The sequence below is a fragment of the Podarcis gaigeae genome (assembly GCF_964106915.1).
Source record: "Podarcis gaigeae genome assembly, chromosome: 9".
In the NCBI taxonomy this organism is placed as follows: domain Eukaryota; kingdom Metazoa; phylum Chordata; class Lepidosauria; order Squamata; family Lacertidae; genus Podarcis; species Podarcis gaigeae.
In genome coordinates, this window is record NC_139685.1 from 55,735,864 (window position 1) to 55,758,318 (window position 22,455).

General features: G+C 37.9%; 1 protein-coding gene across 2 annotated transcripts in view; it reads right to left on the minus strand.

The window, feature by feature from the left end:
- SEC24B (SEC24 homolog B, COPII coat complex component) overlaps nt 1-22,455 on the minus strand; it is a 36,231-nt gene that overhangs the window by 2,024 nt on the left and 11,752 nt on the right. The window contains exons 4-23 of one of the 2 annotated variants that reach the window (XM_083756366.1): nt 19,964-20,068; nt 17,150-17,230; nt 16,136-16,314; nt 14,109-14,284; nt 13,478-13,580; nt 12,878-13,004; nt 12,115-12,224; nt 11,758-11,870; nt 11,068-11,186; nt 10,347-10,402; nt 9,301-9,507; nt 8,848-8,971; nt 7,306-7,464; nt 5,940-6,113; nt 5,645-5,755; nt 4,566-4,741; nt 3,767-3,904; nt 2,306-2,410; nt 1,920-2,012; nt 903-1,006 (exon numbers count right to left, since the gene is read on the minus strand). In XM_083756366.1, coding sequence (XP_083612492.1) covers nt 903-1,006; nt 1,920-2,012; nt 2,306-2,410; nt 3,767-3,904; nt 4,566-4,741; nt 5,645-5,755; nt 5,940-6,113; nt 7,306-7,464; nt 8,848-8,971; nt 9,301-9,507; nt 10,347-10,402; nt 11,068-11,186; nt 11,758-11,870; nt 12,115-12,224; nt 12,878-13,004; nt 13,478-13,580; nt 14,109-14,284; nt 16,136-16,314; nt 17,150-17,230; nt 19,964-20,068 — 2,560 coding nt within the window. The remainder of the gene's footprint in view (nt 1-902; nt 1,007-1,919; nt 2,013-2,305; nt 2,411-3,766; nt 3,905-4,565; nt 4,742-5,644; nt 5,756-5,939; nt 6,114-7,305; nt 7,465-8,847; nt 8,972-9,300; nt 9,508-10,346; nt 10,403-11,067; nt 11,187-11,757; nt 11,871-12,114; nt 12,225-12,877; nt 13,005-13,477; nt 13,581-14,108; nt 14,285-16,135; nt 16,315-17,149; nt 17,231-19,963; nt 20,069-22,455) is intronic. The other variant, XM_083756367.1, reaches the window with a different exon arrangement.

Genomic DNA, 22,455 nt, shown 5'->3' on the forward strand with positions numbered 1-22,455 from the left:
GGCGAGGAATGAGGAACCTGTGGCCCTCCAGATTTTGTTGAACTACAACTCTGGAGTAGAGTCCCTAAGGCGGTTGGATGGCATCTTGTATGCCTCCTTCTGGTTACTCCTGCTGCCAAGCTGGTGCTAAACGTATTGCTCTGCCTTTCCTTGGGCCACATCAGCGAGGCTGAGAGGGTGTGTGTCTTGTCATCTGGCCAGTTCAGGACCTCCATACATACAGCCCTGGCTTGTGCCCTAGAGGGGTTACTTTAGTGTTGCTAACACAGCAAAAACAATGTGGGAAGCAGCAGTTACAAGTTACTGGTCTGTGTAGCTATAGGAGACGCTGTGATTCTCCAGTGGTTTGACTTAACCCCCGGAAGCGCACTCCATTCTCTCTCGAGATAGATGGATGTCAACAACTCCAACCATCCCTGGCTCTTGGCCATGTGGGCTGGGACAGATGGCCCAGCCATGGAGTTGGAATCCAACAACTTCTGGAGGGTTGCAGGTTCCCTGTCCCTGTTTCACAAACTCTTTCTAGAAAAACCTCTTGATTTCTCCACTCCTGGCCCCAGCTGACACTAAGTATCAGTTCTCCATCCTTTTCTAAATCAAAATTATGACATTATTATGCACTGATTAGTATCTGTGAGTACTTGGCAAGATTCATGTTTTTCTCCAATCAATAGAATATTAGATTGCTATGTGCATTTAAGCACACACACACTGGATCAATAGAATCCAGTGGAGATAGATATTATTTTATAACAAGATATAATTAGCACAATATGTCTATTAAGAAGAAACAAAGAGCTGTTGTGTATTAAAATATTATTAGTCAGTCAAGGATCAATCTGCTAATAAAGTAAGTGAATACTTACTTTATTACTTACTAAAGTAAGTAAGTGGATACTTACTTTATTACTTGAAGTACTGGGCTTAGAGATTTACTTTCCTTAAGCCAGGATACGAAGGACCTGGTTCGCTCCGAAGAAAGAGTATCTAATTCTGGAAGCTGTGTCTAGAAGAATTCAAATATTATTTATTATCTTTAATTCAATAGCATGATTATGTTAAAGTTCAATTAAACACCAATGATGTGTTGCATAATTCAGAAATTCAAATAACATAAGAACAATTGAATTCTTTATTTATTCCATTATCTATTTTTATTCTGTATATTTATTTATATCCTGCCTCTCTCAAGGCAGACTAAAATGCTAATAATACAAAATGAAACTAGATAACTGTTTTGTGAGGAGGACTGGGAGCAGGGAATAACGTGTATTGCTTATATCTCATGTTTATAAATACTGAATTTGTATATGTAGATATGTACAAGCCACTTTAAGGAACAACGGAAATGTTTAAATGGCTTTTCTTCAAGCAATGATGTGCTTCAGAAATAATCTGTTGCTAGAAAAAGCTCCTTAAACCAAAAAAAAAAATATTATTGCATGATCCACTGCTTATTGTGTAGGACAAAGTTACACTGGTGCAAGGTATGCTCTAAACTGGGGAGTCCCCCCAAAGGACAGAGGAAGGAACAGCCAGTGGACTGGCATACCCTGACCACCCCATATCAAACCACAACAAGACTCATGCCTTGAATCAGGGCTGGCCTAAGACATTATGGTGCCTGAGGCAAGCCAGAAAATGATGCCCCCTGGGAATCCAGCTTAAGGTTATCAATTCCAAAACAAGAATATAGGGGCAGAAGTGCAACATTTCTATGCCCCACAGCTGGTCACAAGAAAGGGGTGCTCAACACCTTGTAGATCACATGACCAGACTGCATTGCGGAAAAGGAAATCTAATCTCGATTTCAACATTAACATAAGAATGTGTAGCTCCTTTCAGGTATTATTATTTTCATATAAATATTACAAATAAAATTATTTTAAAATACATATTTTTAAAAAATTAACCCTCACCAGTTTCTGAGGAACAGCTGCATAATTAGGGCATCCAAGGACGTCTTTTATGAAGTTATTAGCACAATTTCTTCCAATCCAAAGGTACAATATCTAAAGGTACAATGTTATTAAAGTAAACACATCTGGTTAATGTAACCAAGATTCTCTCAAGAATGAAATTGCTTTTTAAAAATATGCAAACTGCGACAATTTACATAATGAGGATGTGCTTGCAGATAAACATGACAGTTTCCTTATTAAAAACTGTTAAGTTTATAGCCCCTTTAAAAAATGATAATGCAACATTTTATAAAACCATCTAAAATTACTGTGCAATGAAGGGTGGGATACAAATTAAGTAAGATAGTGACTAAATCATATGTTGCCCCATCTGTGCAACTTACTGAGCCACAGTCCATAAGGAAAGCACCTTCCCTTGTCAACTTCTCTGCAGACAGCCGCTGAAGAGGGGGCTGGGGTACAACTCTATCGTTGACATGTATAGCACCCTACAAGGAGGTGAAAATTAAGTCTACATGAAAATGGATATACAATTCAGTAGCACTGCAGCAATAATTCAACAGTTAGGAGCTGGGCACATGCACTCACAACATAAATCACAATGCAACACAATAAATGAGGAAACTGAAGTTGAGCTTATTGTTCATGTAAAGGAACATCAGAGTTGTCACTAAGTCCAAACAGCAAAGAAGGGTTTAGTAAATTCCAGTCTGTGAACAAGCCTAAGAAAGTATGATGTCTGGGATAGAATACCAAAACTTTGGGAAACATTGTAAACGGCCTCCATTAGTTCTGCTAATTGTGAGGAGGCTCTTAATAGAATTCAGATATTAGTGCAGCAGCACTTGAAAGACCCTGGAACTCCATGCCTATTGATAGCAGGCAGGCACCTTCACTGTATTCCTTTTGGCGCTTGCTGAATACATTAAAAAAAATAATATTGATTTTCTTTTCTCATAGCAATTATTCAATATCATCATTTAACATCCATTTTCTACTTTCCCCCCTCCCTGTTGACTTCCCCCAACTTCCATTTCTGGTTTGTTACATCAAATGTTAGATTCTGCTGCTTATATTGCTGAATATATTCTTATTTAGACAAACCTGCACAGATGTTTAGAAAGTCTGTAGCAGTTTTAACTGTTTTAATCCATTTTGCTGTGGTTCTAACCTTTTGTATGGTTTTAAATTACAGCTGTAAATTTTTTTAGTGATAATTTTACTGTTTTTTTTTGTAAACTGCTTTGAAGCTCTTCTACAATCAATGTAGAGTTTGTTAAATAATTAAATAATTATGCTTGCACTGTTAAATAATTTGTCAATGAACTTTAAAGAATATACATCCAGAAAATTTAATACATAGAATACCAAAACATTGTAACTCCTAACATTCACACTATATTAAAGACCACAAAAAGTATTTCTTCTACTCTCCCAATGTACTGAAGCCTAAAAGCTGACAGATTCAGTGCTAGGGAAAATCTCTTGGGAGAGAGCATTCACCACCTACCTAATTTCTAATGACAGAGCCATGGATAATGTGTTACAATTAGGCAAGTTTAACTGGCAGAAACTGATCCTTCAGGCACCTGGGTCCCAAACCATGAAGGGCTTTAAAGCTAGAATCCAGCATTTAAACTGAGTTGGAAAATGGATCGGGAAAATGGTGCAGCTCTCCAGCAAGATGTTTATATGAATAGCCCCAGTAAGAAAACTAACTGCTATACTGTGAATCAAATTTTCCTAGTTATTTTTAATAGAGGTGTCTAATCGGAACATTCCCGGAACCTATAAAACAGCAGACAGGTTATCTCTGTCCAGAAGCAATAAAAATTGTAACATACCTCATCAGTAAGCTTGTCTATCCTATATAGATTAGGATAGATCATCTTCATCAAGCCAACCAGAGGCTGACTTTTTATTTGGCACATAGCATATACACGATCATCCAAGCGTGTACTTGTACCAGTTCTAAATGCTTTCTATAAAACAAAAAAACAAAGTTATCATTTAACAAAAAACTATTTTATTTATCAGATGAATATTGTAGCTAAATTGGGGGGGGGGGGCAGGTCTGGGGAGTGGCTAGTAGTGGCTTTTTGCTTCAACCACTCATTGAATGGCAGCTACCACCTCAATCATATGAAAAATATGAAAGGACCCTAAGTTTCAAAAGAGGTCTGTCTGGGGCATGGCGCCTTCTGTTTTAGAAACACACAGCCAGCCTTCCTCTGGGGATATGGAACTAGTTGTGCAGTGACTAGGTAACTAGATTTTAAAGAAATCAAACAAAACTAGAGCTAAGAGCAATCTTTCAAAAATAGTTAATTCCACCCTTTTCTTACAAATGCCTCTTATGACAAAACAAGTGTTACAGACTATCTATAAGTACTCAGCTTTAAAAACAGACATATGTGAAACTCTCTCAATAGTTACATCTTTGCAAGTTCTTTTAAGCAACCTGGCATCTAGGCTCTTTACACTATACAGTGCCCCCCACAAATTTAAGCTGCACATTAAAAAGAAGGTAGAAGGTAGGCTTTTAAACTATGCATTTTCATGTAATTCACCAATGTTTCTGTAACTAAATCAAAGTTTCAAAATTGCCTGACATCAATAACAATTGCTATTCATATGAAGTACCTGCTTGAAGAGAGCCAAAACATACAGAGGAAACAGCCTGAGGGAATTTGGAGCAATTAAAGCAGATTGCTGGAGATTTGATGCAGTTGACATATATGCAGACAGTGAATCTACCACTGCATTCACTAAGGCATCTCTTGCATCTGACAGACTTGAAGAAACTGATCGATCAACAGCTATGGAAGCGAAGCAGCAGTAAATAATTATGAAAGGAACCATATTAAAAAAGGGAAACAAACAGCATACCACTCCAGACATTAATACTGGCCAGTACATTCTCATTTCTCTAAACAACCTTGAAAGTACTAAACATCCCAGCAAATCAACCTTCCGTTTGCACAAAAATTTTACAAAACAGGATAAAAAGGGCCCTAGTTTCTGTTACCTGTATGGATAATGAACTCTGAATTGGGAAACAAAAGTGGGCTAAAAAACCCCCTGATAATTCTGAGGTTTCCCATCCGAGAACTTAGTTTTAGATTTTATTGGTTTGTATAAATCATTTAATAAAATAACAGTTTAGCAACTTCTGCTCTCACTAGACCTATTTGCTACACAAAAGAAGGCATTATTTTTCATCTAAAGGGCTGTATTCTTTCATGTACATTTCAGGGGTTGTGTGTCAGTGGAGTCAGACCCACATACACACTCTGACTGCACAAATCCATCACTTTACTCCCCATTGCATTAACATGCTTTTTGGGGGGAAGAAGAAGTATCATAGAATGGGGAAATGAAAGTTAATCCTTCGCTCTCCATGTATCAAGTCCCCCAATCATCCCTGTACTGCTTAGGAGTTTTTTTGGGGGAAGGGGGCATTGGGAATCACAGAGCAAAGGGTTAATCCCCAAGTGCCACATGAGAGGAGAGATCCGAAGGAAGGTGAACTGCAGGCCAGATCTAAAGATCTGGGAGCCTGCCAGTTCCCCACACCTACCTTGCAAGCATCCACACTGCATTTCTATCTTTTCAACAGTACTAAACACACCATTTTTTGCTTTCTTCTAATTACAGGTGGAAGAGGGACAAAATGACTTTGGGGGAATGGAGAACCCTCTGAATGCTAATTCTCAACTCACCCATATTAGCTAAGAGGCATATAACTGCTTGTACATCTGCTCCAGCATAAACATCTGCCAGTGAAGTCACCACAGGCAAACAAAGCGTATGCACTCTGATTCTCCGTTCACCTGCATTAGAATAAACAGAACAGAATAATACTTAAGCTTTTTATCCAAAGCTATTGCTAAAACCACTTTCACATGTCCGCCCCCGCCCCCCTTTTGGCTAAAACCTCCGGTCATCTGATTTTGTTCTTTGTGGGTGGTTGTTTCTTAAATTTATGTTGAGAAGAGACATCATAAGTGAAGTTACCTTTGCTGGAAGTATACAAAAGTGCTGTCTGAAAACAAACTAAAGATGTGTCTGACAGGCTTTCCTCAATGGACATCTGTACCGCAAATCCAGCATCAGGATTGACATTGGCAAGTGACAGCAAATCAGTAGATCGCACAAAGAAGTTACCATGGAAGGTGTGAATTGAAAGACCTAAAAATTGGTAATGTTTAAGTTAAAATGGCAAGGTTTTGTTTTTTTTAAAAAAGCATAGTTAACAGTTCAACCCTAAGCACAATTAATCAGAAGTCCTGTCAAGTTCAATGGGGCTTATTCCCTAAGTGTGCATGTTTAGGATTGCAGCCCAAGTTTTTAAAAAATTAGACCTATGGCTATTCGTACACCAGTGACAGGAAACCCCAAGTCTAGCACCCTGAGCAAGGCCTCCTTTGGGCCTCCAAATCACTCCCTGCTGGATCTTCCCAAATCAATTTTGCCAGAGGAAAGGGCAGGAATTGGATGGAACAAGCCTCTAGCTACCTAATGCCACCTCAGTCAAGAACTGAGGGGGGAAAGGCTGAGAGAGGGGGCCACTGCAGCAACCAGTGCCACATTTGTTTCCTCAGAATCCCTCTGGGACCCAACGTAGCATATACTGGGGGCAAGGGCCTAGGCTAGAGTACAATTTATATGCTAGAACAGGGTTGGAAACCTCAGGCCCAGGGGCAAAATGCAGCCCCTCCAGGTTTCTCTACCTTCGAACTCTACACTTTGTAGACCACGCTTCCTCCCCAAACTACACCCATTGAAGGCCTTGCTTTGCACTCTCAACACATTCCTGAACTGTCACCATGCCTCTTGCTTTCCTGGAAAGAGACGTGTGTGCATGTGTAGAAGCCTCTTACTTTTGCATGGTTGGAATATAGGCAACTATGCCAACGTAGGAGTCAGATATGTTGCTCTGCACACTTTTTATCTGGCGTAGTCAACACCAACATGGAGACATGTGGGGGCAACATTCTCTTGTCCCGACAAGAGAATGCAGCCCTTGTGCAGGACCTCCCCCCCATTAGATACTTATATTCTATTTCCTGTAATTTTGTAGTGGAGAAATTTCATTCATGGATTGTTTGTTTTCTACGTTGTTGCTACTACAGTGCTAGAATCACCCTCCCAAAAAGGACTCCTCTGATGAAATGCCCTGCATCATTTTCTACAAGTGCGTGTACCATTTTTGCCCTAGCCACACTTTTTGAATGACATACATTCATGTTTGCTTGGAGTTGCTGAAAGAGGGATGATAGCACCTTTGGTAGAAGGGAAGGAGAAAACACTGTCTCAAACAAATCCTACCATTTTCACCAATATTGGGTACATTTAATAATAAACCAGAACCACACCATACCTTTCGTACATCTTATTCTCATGACTGCTTCAAATCCAATTTTCCGTGTAAGATACCTTTTAAGGTCTTTTTGCAATTTATCTGCTTGCATAGGGTTGTGGGTATGATGGAAAGATGGGTAATAATAGATGCATCCAGCAGAATATTTGGACATGCAAGCTTTCGGCAAGGATGAAAAAAAGAGAAATTTGTTATTCATTCACTAAAACAGTTGCAATGCAGAGAACAGACCCTGAGCCGATGAAGCTGTTTAAACAATGGCAAGCTAAGCATCTAGTGTTTCACTTAGCAATCTTGTAGTTGTATTCTGAAATAACGGTAGTTTCCTGACAGTCTTCAAAGGCATACTTCAAAGTGATTTATACCAGTCTAGTCTAAAAATTACCAGAGGGTAACTTCTATCACACCAAATATAGATGAGAGTTTTTTAAAAAATCTAATTTGAATTTATAGAGCTTCTGGAAAGCCAGTAAAAACAGACAATGAAGGAAATCAGCGTATTTTCTTAGAAGATTGGTAGGCCAGCCAAATAATACATAAAAAGAATGGCATTTGCCAGCTCAGGTGGTAGATTAGCCTCTTAATCTTAGGGCTGTGGGTTTAAGCCCCATGCTGGATGAAAGATTCCTGCATTGCAGGGGGTTGTACTAGATGATCCACGTGGTCCCTTTAACTCTATGATTCTAAGCTTTTCAGAAATTACCTTCAAGCAATTTTCCATTTTTAAAAGCAAGGTACATATGTTACATAGTGTCTTTAGAAGCAAAGCCAGGTTACACTTGTATAGTGCCCTAAGTTTAGACTAAGCCAGAGATCCTAAAAATGCTTATTTTGGACTGAATTACAGAAGTGTCACTGAAATAAATATTTTACTACTGCAGCATGGAATCTTAAGGAAGCAACAAGACGAGTGGGGCAAGAAAGAACAAGTGAGCAGACCACTTTCCTAAGGAGCCAGTATGTTTGCTAAATACATGTTTTAAAAAACAAGTCAACTACGCACTGGTTCACATTGCCGCTTGTTCCCATACAATCACTCCAGACGTATGCAGGGCCACTAACAGCCTCAGAGGCGCCCAGTGTTTGCACAGTAGTAGAGTTGCATTAATCAGCTCAGCTGGGGTACGGGTGTATGTTGTGCATGCAGCCCATGCAATTTGCATGACTGCAGTGGCCCTGCTACCATTTTCTGCACATTTTCTGAAGAATGATATCAGCTCCCATATAGGGGCATCAACTGGTACAACTTTTACACAAGGCTGACAGGATATGAGCTCTCATGAAATAGAGTGTCATGAACCAACCAACAAGAGTACATAATTTCATGATGGAAATATCTCCATTTTACAGTTCAGTCACTCAGTTAGTACTTTGACATATTCCGAAGTGTGGGTGAAATATTAAAAACCATTAAAAAATTGCATCTAAGCAAATAGTATTTTTGAGCTTTAGAATTTTCCTTGGCCATTTTAACTGAACATAAAAATTGTTCTCTCAACACATGCTAATTATGAAGTAGCTCTGCAAGTTAAAAGCTCTTACCAAGAGAAGCCAAATCAGAATATTGTGAGCTTAAAAGGAACAAATCCACAGCTGTTTGCTGTCCTGAACAATCCAGTGCCAACTTTTTATAAAAATCTGTTGCTGGACCAAGATGCTGAACAACCTAGGATACAAAGAAAAAAATAAGGTTGGGAGTGCAACACAAACAAGTACATTTTTTTAAAAAAAATGCAAATAAAATTCAGACTGTTTGTAATATGTAACATTTGGAAGGCCACAGATTCCCCAGCCAACATGGTCAAGTACCTGTTGCCCAAGCTATACCAATGCAAATCAGATACGCTTATTTTTATAACCCATTCTGTAATCCAAAGATTTTCAGGGTGGCACACAACATGAAAATACAACATTATAAAAACAATTCCCCTCCCCAAAAAAACCAGCCACCACAGAAGCTTGTTAGATCCATAATCACTACAAAGTCCAAAGTACCTTTGCATTTGATCTTTGATTGGGATCTTCCCTGGACTGCAAACGTCCCGTGCCCAATGATGGTAACTGTGTCTGAAACACCGATATGCGCCCGCCCGTTGGAGACATCAATTTAAAGGCAGCTTGAAGGGCTGGGCCTAATGCACTGTGCGTTTCTCTTGTGTTAGTGAACATATTTGGTAGTGCATTTAGCAAGTCTTTAATTAGCTGTAAAATAATTGTTAAAGTGTTAGAAGGAAATATTTTGCATTTTTTTTTCCAGAGTGGCAAGAATGCTGAAGTCCCACCACTAGCCAGTGAAAAATCTTATTTGGCCACCTCTCTATGGATTCCGGGATTCCCAGCAGGCATTATGCGCACACTCTGAAGCTTAGAGATCTTTGAAATAGTAAGTTGTGTATAAATTCATTTCAATAAATCTTTGAAACCACTGGGATCAAACACTTGATCGTTCTAAAAACGAAAGGCAAGATTCTCAGGAAGCTGAAATGATTCTATGCCCAGAGTCACATTCTTTCACGTAACTGGAGCCTATAAACATTACCCTTTAATCTAAAACCTCCTTGGTATCATGGACATAAAGGCTATTCAGTTCTTCCCCATTGGCTGTCCTCTTTCCCTACTGTCCACATAGTAGTCATGTGTCTCGCCTTCGAAAAGGGCTGCCGCTATTCAATTTTCACTGGTCATCACCAGTTTCCATCTCAGTCTGACATATCTAGATTGCTTTCCTCTCAGGCTGGCCTCCGTGTTTGTCCTACGTGGAACCTTGATTTTAAAGTCCAGCTCCAAGGACAGCAGAGGCCTTGGCTTGTCTGCTCAGCCTTCTTTTGTTCTTCTGAATCACAATGTGTCATAGGAGGCAAAGCAAAAGCAGCAGAAGAAATTCTAAGGTGGGAGCAGGACTGGAAGTGCTGTAGTCCTGCTGTGATTTAAGAATTAGATTTAACATCCCCGTTCTAAAGCAGTTTAATCAAGGACAGAGAAGTCAGAAAGAATTATCTTCACTTTTAAGATTTAATTCTTCTGTGAATTATCCACCTTACCTCCTTACTTTCGTGCAGATTAACAAGTAAGCTATCAGGTGTTGGCAGGAAAATATCTATGAAGAAAACATATATTGGTATTATAGTTTTATGTTATGTACTTAAAAGGATACACCATAGCTAGGGTGCAAAGAGATGCAGCAATATAAGTTAAAAGCACTTCTGTACATGAAGAAGAAGAGTTTGGGTTTGATATCCCGTTTTATCACTAGCCGAAGGAGTCTCAAAGCAGCTAACATTCTCCTTTCCCTTCCTCCCCCACAACAAACACTCTGTGAGGTGAGTGGGGCTGAGAGACTTCAGAGAAGTGTGACTGGCCCAAGGTCACCCAGTAGCTGCATTTAGAGGAGCAGAGACCCGAACCCGGTTCACCAGATTACGAGTCCACCGCTCTTAACCACTACACCACACATGCACAAGGACTTCGCCAATCTTCCTTTCTATCTGTACCTCTTCATGTTGTTACTAATGGTCCCAGACAGTGTGTCAAATGCACACCAACTTGCCCTCATTTTATCTTGCAGGAATGAATTCTAGGCAGATATTATTCTATTATACTTAACATAGCACGATTATATTTCCTTTTCCACAGCACTATTTTTAATTTTTTTGTTACTTTCAATAAAATGTCTGCTAAATATGGTCTCCTCTCCTTGAATCACTCTATCTCCTTGAATCACTCTATCTCACAAGCATTTTCTGAGACAATTAGCCCTCTTACCATCAATTTCTGACACAATTAGCATCTGAGGCTGTGATAATCCTTCTTGCAAATTGTAGAACTGAACAGTGCTGTCAAACGTTATGAAGCCTATTCTTGTTCTTGAATCTCCAGGCAACCTTAAGATTAAAAAGAAAAATGACCCTGATGCATTGGTTTAGCACAGATATCTTTTGCTGTGCCTTTAACTTGTTCTAATGTTAGGGAAAAAAATTATTCAAGAGACAGTCTTCAATGCTTGAAGACAACATATGCCCCAAATACAGCCTAGTGCAGCTCTGTATTTAACCCACAGGGGTTAGCAACAGCTTTCTAAAATATGCATAGTTTATTATTGCAATGAATAAGGGGGGGGGGAGGAGGAGAGAGATGACTGGATACATGACGTTCATGCTCCCATGATTTGGCTCTGCTTAATCATGGGACTATTACACAACAAGATAAGAAAAGCCTGCTGGATCAGGCCAATGGCTCTCCTAGTCCAGCACCCTGTTTTCACATTGGCTGGACAGATGCCTGTGAGAAACCAGCAAGCAGGATTCAAGCACCAGAACACACACCCCTCCTGTGGTTTATGAAGCACTGTAGTCATGTGATCAAAGCAGGACCACATTGACAATTATTTTAATGGCTGCTGTATCCAGACCATGAATATACACAACAACAACAACAAAACAAGAAGGTTCTTACTTGTCTAAGTTTTCAAGCAGAGACTGGCACACAATTGACAAGTATCCAGCTTCTACTGCATTGTGGGATACATCCAACACAAACAAATACACTGCAGGTTGAGGAGGACGAAGCTGTAAATTAAAATTAAAGTTTGGACTTTAAGCTTACTGACAAAATCCTTTATATTCTATTTGTAATCATGAATAGTTTTGATATCGCATGTTCCTATGAGCCCCACTTTCTACATCTGCATAGACTCTTTGAAAAGAGGATAAGGGACTGAACAGCAGAAGTGAATTCTAAATTCAAAACCCTCCATTCCCGAAGTTTTATGAATATTTATTTTAACCAATATTTTTTTCCAGACATACTTACCATGTAGTCTGAGGAAGCAATGAATTCCACTGTAGAGTTTTGGACTTCTGGCCGTTTGTGCGGCTCTCCATAGGACCGTGTCACAGGATTATACATAAATTCTTCAGGAACTAAATGATTATAAAATAAATATATTACCCATTGTTGAGTGCAAAAATACTAAACTTGGTCACACCATTCTAATAATAATAATAATAATAATAATAATTTATTTATATCCCATCCATCTGGCTGGGCTTCCCCAGTCACTCTGGGCGGCTTTTAACAAAATATTAAAATACAGTAATCCATCAAACATTAAAAGCTTCCCGAAACAAACATTAAAAGCTTCCCTAAACCCTAGGGCAGCAGGCCCCACGTGCCAAGGAACAATACCCATACCACCTGCCAGTCTGCAAAGGGAAAATGTCCATCTGCAGGCATAGTCTGAACCCAGGCCCACACCACCAAATGGAGAACATTAAAGGGTCTTGTTGTCAGTACCCATCAGCTGACTGGCACTCACAGAAAGATAATCTGAAGTCATGGTCAGACATAACAATGTTGTCAGGTTATTGACAGGTGGCCCACAGGGGTTAGTTGAGATAAGGATTCAGCCCATCATCTGAAAAAAATATCCTACGCTTGCACTAAGGGGACTGTGTCACCCTATGTTTTGAGAGCTGCTTGCCATGCAAGGGCCAGGGGTGGTTTGCTTTCACAAAGGAAGTGCTGCAGATCATCATTCATTCCTTTAGGCAGTGGCATTTTTATTAATATTCACCATCATTAACTCTGTAGCACAGGTTACATTTCCATCTCCTTTGGTCAATAAAAGAAACAAAAGGGTTGATGTATGTTCTGCATGATCTACATCTCACAATGGTGTTCGATGTTATCACAGGCAATTGCTGAGGAATAAAGAACATTGTAAAATGTCAAGTTGAAGAAAAACTTTGAAGTATTTCATAATATTTTTCACCTCTAAACAACAAATTCATGTTTTCTATGCATTTTTCAAAAATTACTACTGGGAAAAAATATTCAATTTTTAATTTTTTTTCCATAATTAAAATTAAGCCTAGAAGAATTCCATTAATAATGATCAGGGTATAAAGGCTACAATTAAACTCACTTATTTCTAAGTGAGCGTTGCTGAAATTTGTGCTAATTGCACATAAGTAAATTTAGTTAAAAGTGGTGTATATGTAAAACAGTAATTATCTATTGTAAATATTCTCTCTCGATTCCAGTGTTGTGTTTGGGTTTCAAGACAACTGATTCACAATTATTTACTGCATCCACAAGTTTAAAATATGAAAGATGTTTTTAATTTATTCAAGTTTGGCTAAATAAAAATTCTGGGAATAAAAAGTCATTTTACCGTCAGATCTCTGAAGGGATGTAGAAGCAATCCCAAAGGAAGTTTTGCTTTGTTTAGCAAAGCCTGAGTTTGTGGAATATTTGTCAAAGTGCATCGAAATGAGCTAAAAGTGAAATCGCAAATGTTAGTTTCAAAGATTATGACTCATTTGTGCTATCAAAGAGGCCCATATTCACCAAAATTCACCACCCACATCTCTACATGAAAGTATCCAGGTAGTAAAAGAAAAATTCAAAGTTTGATGACACATAGATTCACTGATATGGGGCAAGCAGTGCAACGAGCCATACCCTTGCCAAAAGAAACACTAGTATAAACCCAGCGTGAAAAGTTCTTGAGCCAATCATAACTTCCCATCATTTGTAATAGCTGCAATGAATGGAACCATTTGTGTCAACATATTTGCATCAGGGATGAGTACAACAGAAGCAGACTTCATTTGCTAAAACTTTCCAACATTTCATAGAGAGGCAAAATGTGAGCATTACAAGGCAAGGCCTGAAATGTATGTTTGCCAAACCTATACCATAACAATCGAATCAGGATACCAGTTCTTGACTCACACAGAGATATGGATAAAAAAAGAATACAAGTCTAAAAGCATGCTTAAGATTAGAAACTTTATACATACTCAGGGCTACAATTCAGTTTCTTCAGCTCAGAGTTCAAATTAGGCACAGGAGCTGGAATTGGACCAATAGGCAGAATATTTCTATCTTGAGTAACGTTGACCGGTCGCAAGCTCTCTGGTTGCTGAATACCTAGTCCTCCAAGACTAGCTGACAGTTGATTCATTGTAGGGTATTGCTGAAAAATAACATTTTAAAGAAGCATTTATTTTATAGCATTAGCTGCTTGAACAGTATCTGCCTAATTTTCCCCACCCTGCAATACCTAGTAAGCAAATTCAACTATTTACAAGGTTCTGTACTAAACTAAGTTCTATACTATATCATTTGAATCCCCCTCATTCCATAAGCTGCTCCTGTCTCCATTTCCCCTCCCAAATTCATATTTGCAATGCATCTGACTCAGGCATATGAGGTTCTTGATAGATTCTCTTAACAGGCACATTCACTTCTGCCCCTTCTGTGGGGTGATCTATGGATCAGTGTTGCTTTTTAAAAACATCAATTTACTAGCACAAGTGGTCTGGGACCATCTTGGGCAGATCACCAGCCTTTTCTATTTCAATATAATTTGTGACTTAAATCAGGGATAGGAAACCTGTGGCCTTCCAGATGTTGTGTGACACCACCTCCCATCAATACCAGTCAACATGGCTAACTATCTCTCATCCGTTCCTTAGACATTAAGAACATTCAAGATAGCATGGAGTACCAAGTGACATATTTACAGGGATATTTTGGAGTATTTTAAGAAGTCCCCCACCGCCCTATTTTTCTCTTCCCACAATAGCCCGCCATATTGCAAGTCATTCTGGGTGTATCCCTGACCCTTTCTAGGGAGCTGTGGGGAAGAGGGAGCAGGAAAGCTACAGTGAATGAGCAGATTTCCACTAGCTTTTCATCGGATCCAACCCAATGTCACACAACTCTATCACACAAATATAGGACAGTTGCATATTATTATTATTATTATTAATCAATGTACATGAACTTGAATGTATTTATTCATATGACTTTACTGGAAGTGTATAATCTTCATATATAACTGTCTGAAAGTCACATGCTTTGAGAAAATCACTGTATCATTAAAAACACCAACACAAACAACTATCAATATTAACCATTTATTGTCAACCAAGTGAAGAAGAAGAAGAGTTTGGCTTTGATATCCCGCTTTATCACTACCCAAAGGAGTCTCAAAGCAGCTAACATTCTCCTTTCCCTTCCTCCCCCACAGCAAACACTCTGTGAGGTGAGTGGGGCTGAGAGACTTCAGAGAAGTGTGACTGGCCCAAAGTCAACCAGCAGCTGCATGTGGAGGAGCGGAGACACAAACCAGGTTCCCCAGATTGCAAGACTACCGCTCTTAACCACTACACCACACTGGCTCTCATACGGTGCATATGGTCTTCTCATTTTCTAATCAGATAAGATGTGCAAATTATCAGTCATGGCAAAAGTGTATTTCTTATGCAAAGAAGGGGAACAAAACAACCTTTGCCCTATAACTTTGCAATTTTCACCAGTCATGGCTGCAATCCAACTTCCATGAAGTGCCACATTTGTTTTCAATAGGATTTGCCACTTCCACTACAAGAATAGCAATTAAACTGACTAATCATCCTCCTTGACTGAATATATTAGATCTTTCCTACATGTCACATTCATGTCTGTGGAGAACAGCAAGGTTGGTCCCTGCTGTATGAGAAGGTGGAAAATGTGGAATGAAGAAGCCTGGGACAACTGGTTTCTCTTCAACTGTATTTCATAGTGCCACCATAAGTCTATGTGTAAGTACTGTACTGATGTAACCTGTGGACACAGTTCTGAACTCCCTACCGAGAGGTGAATCAAAACAATAGACAAACGCAAATGTATTTACTCTGGTGACCTGTTTAACTGAAGTACAATTAAAAAATAATAATCAAAGAATTACAATTCCAACCTTGATTCATGGGTAACTAAGCTCCCTCATTCAGTTAATCTATCACTATGACATCAAATATAGAGTTTGTGAGTATTTTCTAACCTGTGGATACTGAGGAAATCCAGAATTATATCCAGAGTTACTGGAAGGTGGAAGTGGTGGTGTCACATTCTGATAGCCAGGCTGGAGAGCTGGGTACCCATAGCCAAATGGTTTAGAGGTTTTAGACGTCTGTGGAACTGAGGGAACAGGAGCTGGACTACTTGTTGTAGAACGTGCCTCTAAACAGAAAAGCAATGCTTTAATACAGTATTTATTCCTTTAAAAAGCAACCATCAAAATGCAAACTGTTGCTTATGAGAGAATTATGTGCCTGTAGTATAGTAAGTGTTTTAATTAACAGAGCAGGAAAGTGAACTTCAGTTAAATATCCTGTTGTAAATTAGTATTTAACACACAACAATAAAATAACTAGTAACACAACTACTGTCATTTGAGTAAATAAAAGCCCATGCTTAATTTGTATTGATTTCTAACTATTAAACAAATATCAAATAATTCTTAAACAGGGTAGTAATAAAAATTTCACTGCAAATAAAATGAAGTAATTATATCTACTTTGTTACATATTTAACCTTCTGAATGCAGTTGTCCAATAAACTTTATGCATTCAAATGCAACCAGAATTAAATAGTTAATTCATCAGAAGCTGAAATATGTGAAATAAAACCCCATGTTATATAGGGAAATGTCAAAGGTGTATTTTTTAAAGAATACTTTACTTGGAACTGCTTATTTTCAACATGAAAACCTGCAATCCTATCCACATATACAGGAATAAATCCCACTAAAATCAGATGGCTTTACCTCTAATGAAGCATATTCAAGATTTACTACATATTAACGAACTTCTTATCAGTTTGAATTGATATGCAACTTGAGGAGCAGAAGTGAGTCAGTCACTTGAACAATACACTGTGCTGTATTTGAATCTCTACTCTGAGCAAACAATGTATAGAAGCTGTACTACAGATGCTTCTCAACCTTGCATTTGTATATGTGTGTGTATATAAATATAAATAAAATAAACATTAAACAAACAAAAGCATGATTCACCTGGATAGCCACCTCCTTCAAGACTATCATAATTGTTGAGAACGGGAGATGCGCTGCTCGTAGTGGAAGAGCTGTCAATAGCTAGAAGAGAAAAACCCACACACATATTCATTAAATTGGCATTAAATCTGCACATTGAGAAATGTTTATCAATGCCAGATAAGAAGCTGTAAAGAACCCTTAGGAACTTAGTATTTAGTGGTAATTTCATACGCTCATCAAACATAGGATTTCAGTCTTAATCTTTGTTAATAGCAGTTGCCAAACTGAACTAAAAATGCATGGGGGAAGGAGTTATAAAGGACAAACTCCAATTGGACAAGCTCCAATTAAAAAAAAAATAACCTCAGAAGCTTTTGGTGATTATAGTTCATTTTACATATCCTGACTTTCCATTGCTGGACTTTGGAAACAATTCTACTTCAAAGTTAAAGCATTTGCAAGCATAAACAAAAGGCTGGAGGCACTGTAAGAAGAGTCTAGGCAGAGGGAAAAGAAATGCTCTCAGCACTTAATGGAAGCACCTTGAATTTATTTGATATTCTGATTCTGCATATTTTATGTTACCTTATAAGTTGCTTTGAGACTTTTTTTTGTAAAAACCAACGAATAAATTTAATAATCAATAAATGAGGAGGAGGATAATGTTGATGATGATGCCAGGGTTCCTGCTTACTGCAAATTCTCTTGCTTCCTGAATCCATCTGAACAGTCTACTTCAGGAGCACACATTTGTGGGGTACAACTGCTAAATACACTCACACAAGGTTCCCATTTTACTCAGTAAGATATATACCAGAAGAACAGCTAAGTTAAAGTCTGTTAACACACACACAATAGACTGGAGCTGAAGATTCCTTTTCTATTTGGATCCAGCCCTGTACCTTTATTGCATCATGAAAAACTAACACCTAAGAAAGTATAGAGAAAAAAGCACTTTGTAAACAGTGGCTTGGAATTTTCCTACGCAGAATTTGAACTTTGCATATTAATGTCCGAGACTGTACCTCTTGCATTTCACGACCCTTTTGCCATTTGCTTCTGAAGTTTGACATAAATAAAATGTACATCATTGGAAAACTTAAAAACAAGCAGCTCAATATGTTTTAATCGTACAGATGCCAATGTTAAACTTCTTATTTAGTTTTCTCTAAGCCGTGAATTGCTTGAATATCCCCTAATTTGCTATGTTCAGGAGATTGAATGCCTCCAGAAAAGCCCTGAAATATAGTAATTAGCTTTAAGCTTTTAATCTGCTTTAAATGGATTGTACAGAGATGGATCAACTGTAGAAGCAAAGTGATAAGTCTACTTTTTCATCCAGAAAAACTTTCAAGCCACATTAAGATGCAGAACTGAGAACTCTACATTATAGTGACGCCATATACAGTAAGCCTGCAACTTACACACATTTAACTCATGCACATTCAGCTTTATGCACTTGGCAAATATATATAAATAAATTAAAAGGGGGAAAAACACCTTTTGGCAATCCTGCCTGCCACTGAACCCAATGTGTTTTGACTGTATGTGATTTCGGCGTTAGGCAGGATCCCCAGAACATAACCCCTGCGTAAGTTGTGGGTTTACTGTATAACAATAAAATAGAGAATGGACAATGACAGGCAGTACATTCTTTTTGCTATACTGAAATGAGGAATGTATTTGTGAGGATTGATACAGGAGAAATACCATTTGAAAAATCCATGTTCAGCATTAATAACGAAGAAAAGTCCCCAAACCACCAACAAATTATTAAAGGCATATCTGCTCATGTTTTCAATATTTCCATGCACCACATGCAGCATACCGTACACATGTAGCTTAACAACACTACTTCCCAGATTTTAAAATAAACCCATTTCTTTTTCATTTATTAATTTGTGGTACTTAAAAAAATGTAGACTTTGAAACAACATGTTTATTACTGAAATTACTGTCAACATAATTACCAGCTATCTCAATAGTATGCATGCCATTCTATATACCACAATATAACTTTGGTAGTTTGAAGTTTAATAACCTTTTTGGTTTCAAGCATCTCCAGGTCCTTTTTTTTAAAAAAAAGGAATTAACCAAAACTTATTAAATCTGAAATAAATTTCTGCACTACATATTCATTGCAACAGGAAGAGAGCCAAACAAAATATTTTGGCAAATATGTTACCATAATGGAGGTATGTTAAGGAAATGTTTGTCTGCACAAGAAAACAAACAACAAATGGCCTCAAAAAGTATTTCTGTGTTCTGTCTTTTGGTTATTTGTAACTTTCTCACACATGAAGAATGACAAAATACTGTAGTTTTTTTAACAATAAAGGGGGTAGTTTTATGTTTATAGTAGGACAAATGAATATCATTGGACAATCTGGACGCAGTATGTTATACATGTCCGCAATTTTAAATAACAACACTTTATTGATGAGTGTCCAATTACTCCTTAATGAGTGGTATTCCATAATCCATGGAATAAAAAAAGAGTTGTAATGCTCTAAACTGCTTGAGCCAGTTTAGTTGAACATATTACTGTACTCCTAGTCATCAAATTAAGTTTTACTCAGAGCGGACCCATTGAAATTAGTTAATATGACCAATTTAGGTTAATTAATTCCAGTGGATCTACTCTGAGTAAATCTTAATTGCATACCACCCTATATTATTAGCTACGAAATGCAATGCATTTTTCCTTCAATTGTTTAGACTGTTTAAGAATCAGGATACTTAGTTTTATGTACTTTTGTTCAGGGAATGGAATAAATGTTATCAAAATTGGGTATGAAAGTGAGAAATACTGGTGCAAAGCTTAAAGCAGACCTGCTTCCTCATCCTCCTCCTCCTCTTCCTCATCATCTGAACTTGATGACAAGGGAGTTGCTGGAGAGCTAGCTTGATTATTAACATATCCACCATACTGCATGCCTGTGAAGTGGAAAGCACAAATACAAGAATCAGACACACAGAAAAGGTGAGAAACTGAAAGAACAAATCAGAGCATTAAGTGACAGCAAAACCAGGCATTACAAAAGACACCCAAACATGAAAAGTGAGTTACCCAATCCATACCAGGAAAGTTTTGTCTTTACGGAAAAACAGACTTTTTTATTGCAGTAGTTTGGTTAATTATTAGCAGTAGACAAAGAAATTTAGTAGAATTAGAACACACAGTTCATCCTCCAGAGATAGTGAAACAGCTCTCTTAATTAAGAGAATTTTTTTAAGTAGTTGAAGTAGTTTTGAGACCCGTTTTTTAAAAAGTTGGGTGGATTTCACATTTTGACACCATGATATTAATTGCCCATTGAGGAAAAAACAGATTTCACTAGTTATCATTAGCATATAGTGCTAAAATCAATTTCAAAAGTACTAATACTTAATGAGTGTTATTTTTCCTTAATCCACACAACTTAAACTTCCAAATGATATCACCGATGCTCCACATAAAGGGTCACACTTTAAATGAATTTTTGACTCTCTCTCTCTCTCTCTATGAAAAGTTACTTATATTCACAAACTGACCATAAGTGAATGGAAATGCCACTTCTGGTCACAGAACCTCTTTCCATTTATAGAATGGAACCTTTTGATCGAATACAATGAATATATACACCGCTGGCAAAAAGCATATCCATAAAACAAAGGTATTATTAAAGTGCTTCTAAGATCAACAGAATATTTTTTGTTGCCAGTCAGTTTTCATTTAGCAGAACCTATACAAATATAGAGCTTGAGACTGTGAGATTTGGATACCTAAACAATAGTCTCAACCTTCATATACCCAACCAATGACTGCACGTTGCAGGAGGCCTGCAGAGAGCACCTACTCAAGAGATCTGGTCCATATGATGTAGGCATTGAGCCTTTAGTGTGGCGACACCTACCCTTTGGAACTCCCTCCTGTTAAGTATCAAAAAGGTGTCATCTCTGTTGCCTTTACAATGCCTACCAAGCACCTTCCTTTTTCAACAAGCCTTTTAAGTGGAGATTCTTATCTCAATCTGTATCTGTACTGGATCCAAATTTGTTTTTATTGTGGATGTTACATGTAGGGGATTTACAAATAAAATAAACTTCAGCTAATATCTTAATATATTTGCAGCGTATTAGTCTCTACATGAATAGTACATGTAAGAGTCATAACACAAAGGCTTTATAGCGTGCCAGGGTTAAGTTCACAAACACATGCACAGTTCAGCTGTGCTTACTTCAATGAGACTTGCTCCTGAGTGAATTTGCAAATAATCAAGCTGATTAGGTGTGGGGATGGGAAAGGAATTTACCAGTTAAAACACAGAGTGGACAACTATAATATAAATGTGGTAATAAGGAAGAATTAAGAAATTGGTATTTTTTTTTCTACTATTGATATATCAATCTAAGCTATGACAGCACATCTGTTATATCTGCATACCGAAGTCGCTCACAATGAACTCAGATGAAACTAGGGGAGGGAGAATACAAAAAAGAAACCCTGTGACCCCCTTTTCTCAGATTTAGGCTGAATTACTATTCATACCTTTGAAACCTTGACACCAAGTTACAGAATTAAGTATGTCACCTGAGGTGCTGTAAGGCAAAGAGGTGACTTAAAAATACTACCCTCTAAATCTGTTTGGATGTCTTAGCTATTGCAGAATGCCATGGTCTGTCCAATACTAAGAACAGGTTGCCAGTAACACATTACACCAGTGATGTAAGGTAATGATACAGACTTATAAATCCCTAACTGATTTGAAGCCATTTATTACCATGCTCTCCACCCCTCTACACCATTACAATCTCCAAAATCAAAACAGCACCTTCTTAAGACATAGTAGGACTTGTATAGCAGCATTCTTTGTAGCTGTCTTATCAATACCTCTCCCTCAGAAACTTAAAAAGTCAGACTATTACTATTTACCAAAGCACTGGCAACAAACTCTTAAAACTTTATGTGGTGGTCCCTGGAGCTCCCATTAAAAGGCTCACATTCAGCCAAGCCTACTGATTTCTGAATATATTTCGACTATATTTCTGTAAATTTACCATACATACATCATCCTTGTAAAAGGCTCCTACTTGAATGATTCTGCCTCTTGCAATTGTAATTTGACAACTGAGTAGGTTGTCTTGCACATATCTTTCTAGATATACAAATGGAATCTGTGCTCACCTTGAAATGAGAATGCGAAAGTAAAGATGCTTTCTCAAGCAGCTTGCATACAGTGTGAGTGTATATATTATAAAACACAAGAGCCAAATCTTACAGAAGTGCTAGCTAGAATTAATATTAAATTATTACTTGCACTAGGACAGATGAGCACATAAAA